This window comes from Raphanus sativus, chromosome 2, assembly GCF_000801105.2.
Source record: "Raphanus sativus cultivar WK10039 chromosome 2, ASM80110v3, whole genome shotgun sequence".
NCBI classification, from domain to species: Eukaryota; Viridiplantae; Streptophyta; class Magnoliopsida; order Brassicales; family Brassicaceae; genus Raphanus; species Raphanus sativus.
In genome coordinates this window covers 19,239,205-19,244,180 of record NC_079512.1, presented here as the reverse complement: position 1 = coordinate 19,244,180, position 4,976 = coordinate 19,239,205, and the positions used below count along the sequence as shown (strand labels likewise).

The window sequence follows — 4,976 nt, the reverse complement described above, 5'->3', positions numbered from 1 at the left end:
TTTCAAAATTTTATAACTCATAAATATTTCAAATTTGCTTTTATAATTTTAATTTTTTATAATTTTAATTTTTACAAATAAAAATAAATAAAAACTTTAAAATAAGTTTCTTTTCAAAACTAGATTTAGATAACAATAATATTAGAAAAGAAACTTAAAGCATGAACTAATTGACCATATATGAAAGTATTACAAAAATAGATTTATAGAATAATGTAATATTTTACTTGTAATTTAATATTTAATTATGTATTTCTATGTAAAATTATATATTTTACTGTTTCATTTTGTTAATTAATACTTTTATAATATTTTTATATATGTGCTGTTTATTTATAAAATTTTATGCATTTAAATAAAGTCTCATATATATAAGGACCATAATGTAATATATAAATTCTTTTGAAGTTAAGTTTGAAGTTTTGCTTTTGAAGAAGACTTGTTTAAAACTTTAAATATGAAATTTTACAAACTTTAAAATAGAATGTCTTTTTGGAGATGTTACTATGCCACATTATGCAGTTTTGATTCATTTCTCTATATGCATATAATGGCTACCATCCGTATTTAGATGCTCATTTTGACAAAACAAACATACACACACGAGAAGACGCCTTAAAATAGCTTAAGTGGGATCGTATGTGGAATTTACATAAGTATACTGACATAAGAATTAAGAATATGTATAAATGCACGTGGCGTGGCTTTTGTTATATTTTATTTGGCGTGCCGATATTGCTAAGTGGAAACAATTTGGACTATGCACTTTGTAAACAAAAGAACTATATAAAATCACTGCAAATTACAATTACGGTTCAAGTGGGAAAGTAACACTACCGCTAAAAGAGATCATAATAAATTGACTACTACGTGGAATCGACCATCATTATCATGGTAGTCGTCGGAGGTGCTAAGTACATTTTTTGGTGTGTTTAAACAAATTAATTAACTATCAATGAATAGTTTTATCTATTTCGGGGTTCTTGACAATATCTAGATATAAATTATCGTCTCATCTCATTTGTAAACATTTCAGTGATTGATATAATACCTTTTTGGTTTTATGTATATTCATTGATTCTCAAGTTCGTTCATAATTATATAACCGTATATTTTAGGTTAAATTACTTAATCTGTTAACTGCAATATATATTTTAATTAAGGATATATACTTTGAATTTGATGTTTTAAGACGCGATCCACTAACATCCAGTGGAATAACTATTCTATGTGGAGAGTTGTCTTTAATCTCTCTGGCTCTAAATCTCATCATCAACAGAACAAATGTAAGTACCATGGGGAGAATTGTTTCACACAAAATCCACTTGCGTCCTCAAAATACATTTAAATACACGCAGCACACTATTCTAGACAAAATATACTACAGGAAATGTTTAGCTCGATAACATAGTCACTAACTTTAGTGGATTACTTAAAATAATTAAAACCGGCCAAAATACAAACAAGATGGAAATTTATGTATATATGAATTTGAATATCTCTTAGTGCCTAATCTTACAGGAATCATAAAAAAAGAAACCATGGAGCTATGCGTCCCCTTCAGCACAAAAACCAATCTTTCGAAACCGCCATACGTCACCATGCATTAATCCTTCTCTTAATAATGGACTACTAACAGAAGCACGATTAAGCCCTTGATTGTCATTGCTATCTATTTTACTCTATAAATAGAACCACAATTCTTCAAAATCTTAATAAACTATATCGTTCTAGTACCTCATCTAAACAAGCCATCTTATAGACAATGGGAGAACATGTCTTGCTTACTGTTTTCACCCTGTGTATGCTTTGTTCAGGGGCTAAGGCACAGCTAAACCCTAACATTTACGCTAAATCATGCCCGTATCTTGTACCAATTGTCCGCAGACAAGTTATGATCGCCCTGAAGGCCGATACACGGATGGCTGCTTCTCTCATTCGTCTTCATTTCCATGACTGTTTCGTTAATGTATGTATTGCTATCTCTGCGTCTTCTTGTCTATCGAATACTTGTTTTATGTTAACATTTTAAATATTGTAACAATTTTTGCATACTTCCAAACACTTGTCATCAGTTTTTTAGCGTGAACTTTTCAGGGGTGCGATGCGTCTGTATTGTTGGATGGAGACGACAGCGAGAAATTAGCGTTACCAAATCTGAACTCTGCCAGAGGATTTGAATTAATTGATACTATCAAAGCCGCTGTGGAATACGCATGTCCTGGTGTTGTTTCTTGCGCTGATATACTCTCTCTTGCCGCTCGCGACTCCGTTGTCTTAGTAAGCCTTATTGTTCCCTTTTAACAACCATCAAAGCCTCATGATTACGTTAATTTTCAGTGGATCATTACTCAAAATTTGAATTAGAGATTTCATATGATTAACACGAGTCACAGCTTTTAAGAAACAAAAGTCATATAATATGACTTCCCATTGTCATTATTTTTAGTACTAGATAAGATGATTTACGTTTGAGTTTGTATTCTTATTTGACCTTCTATTGATTCTATTACAATAAGACACGAGACTGTATATCTGTATTTTTTTATTTATTTTCCCGTCTATATACTTACACGTATATGATGCATGCTTTGGTGGATTATATATTTTTTTTTATCAACTGGTGGACTATATTTATAAATGATATTTGGGAAATCAGCCAAAAAAACACTGAACTTTGCAGGAATTGCCAACAGAAACCTGTACACTTGTCTGACCAATAAAAGTCTGAACTTTTGTTGACTTATTTAGATTATTAAGAAACTTACGATTGACTGGCCAAATTAGCACACCGTTAAACGAGAGTTAAAACAGCGTTAACTCAACGTTAACTGTTGACGTTAAGTGAAACGACGTCGTTTCGTTTTATTTGATTTGAAAATAAAAAAAAGGTAGACTCCGAGGTTCGAACACAGGTTGTTTGGATCAAATGGCAAGGTATTTTACCACTATGCTAGTGGCACATTCAATGTATGAACAAACACGTTTGCTTTTATTTGGTATTGATTTTGAATATAAAAATTCTCTAAAAATTTAAAAAGTCTTTAAAATTCCAAAATTTTGAAAAATAAAGATTTTTTTTATAAAATTAATTTTGAAATTGAAATTAAAAATAAAATTTTATTTTTACTTTTAAAAATCAAAAATCTTCCAAATTTTACATTTTTAAAAACAAATTCCAAAAAAAGAAAATTTTCATTTAAGATTAAAAAAATGAAAAAAATAAAAAAAAATCGAAAAATAACAAAAAAAAATTATAAAGAAATTTGAATCTGAAATAATCAGAATCTATAAAAAATAATTTTTTTTATTTTTTTATTTTTTTATAAAAATGCCAAAAAGAAAATTTTCATTTTTCAAATTATTAAAAGAAAATTTGAAAAAATAAAATAATTCGAAAAAAAATTCAAAAAAAAGTGATAAAAATTTTCAAATCTGAAAACATATAATAAGAAACTATAAAAAAAACAATAATAATAATAATAAAAATTATTTTTTATAGTTTCTGATTATATGTTTTCCGATTTGAAATATTTTAACTTTTTGGAATTTTTTTCGATTTTTTTTCAATTTTTTTATAATCCGAAAAATGAAATATTTCTTTTTGGAATTAATTTTTCAGTTTTTAGAAATTTTAAAGATCTTTTTAAGTTTTTAGATAATTTTTTTATATTCAATCAGTACCAAATATAACTAAATGTGTTAATAGTTTCAATGATTGAGCCACTAGCCTAGTGGTAAAGTACCTTGTCATTTGGTCCAAACAACCTGGGTTCAAACCCAACCCAATGGTCGACTTGATTTTATTTTGAAATCATGTAAAACGACGTCGTTTCATCTTATTTCAAAACGACGTCGTTTCACCTAACACCAACATTTAACGATGTCATTTTTTCTGTTAAATTTGCTGACGGCGTGCTAAATTGGCAAGTCAACGAAAACATTGTTAATTAATTCTAAAGTCAATGAAAAGTTTGTGTTTTGTTTGACCAGCCCATATGTTCAGGTTTCTTTTGGCAATTCCCGCAAAGTTCAGTGTTTTTTTGGTCGATTTCCCAATGATATTTTGGTCATTTTTGTTTTTTAAAACGCTGGTTGATTATGCTATATTATAAAAAATGAAAAATATTTTTGTCGTCTACAGAGCGGAGGACCTCAATGGAGGGTGGCATTAGGGCGAAAAGATGGACTTGTGGCAAATCAGAGCAGTGCAAATAATCTGCCATCTCCTTTTGAACCCTTAGACGCTATTATTGCCAAGTTTGTAGCTGTTGGCCTTAATGTCGCCGACGTCGTAGCTTTATCAGGTTTGATTAGTCCATATACAATTATTTTTATTTGGGTATTATTTTCGTCTAAGCAAATAACAACATGCATTTACGCATTTTTTCATTATAAAGGAGCTCACACCTTTGGGCAAGCAAAGTGTGATGTATTCAACAACCGGCTTTTCAACTTTAAAGGCGCAGGATCTCCGGACACAACACTTGAGACAACACTCTTGTCCGATCTGCGAACGGTTTGTCCCGCCGGAGGAAGTGGAAACCAAACAGCTCCCCTAGACAGTAACTCTACCAGCGCCTTCGACAACAATTATTTCAAGAACCTCCTCGAAGGAAAAGGTCTTTTGAGTTCGGATCAGATTCTTTTCTCGAGTGATTTGGCCGTGAACACAACAAAGAGACTTGTGGAGGCTTATAGTCGGAGCCAGTACTTGTTTTTCAAGGACTTCACTTGTTCGATGATCAAAATGGGTGGTATTGCGAATCTTGTTAATGGATCTAATGGCGAGGTTAGGAAAAACTGTCGGGTTATCAATAACTATTAGGTCTGTGTTTTTTTTTTATATTTGCAATGTTTGGGTTTTGATCAAATCCTCGTGTGTATCTAAATTGTCACGTGTGCAATAGTAAGAAGTTACCGGGGTCTGTTTTTCGAAATGTCAATGAAAGCAAAACAAGTATATTTTACCTTTT

At 30.5% G+C, this 4,976-nt stretch overlaps 1 protein-coding gene across 1 annotated transcript; it reads left to right on the top strand.

Annotated features, from left to right (window-relative positions):
- The first annotated feature begins 1,708 nt into the window (after positions 1–1,708).
- Positions 1,709–4,976, top strand: LOC108840022 (peroxidase N-like). The gene is made up of 4 exons (XM_018612833.2): positions 1,709–1,969; positions 2,098–2,280; positions 4,145–4,307; positions 4,401–4,976. Exons 1-4 carry the CDS (start codon positions 1,766–1,768, stop codon positions 4,826–4,828), a joined length of 978 nt encoding a protein of 325 aa, XP_018468335.1. The 5' UTR covers positions 1,709–1,765; the 3' UTR covers positions 4,829–4,976.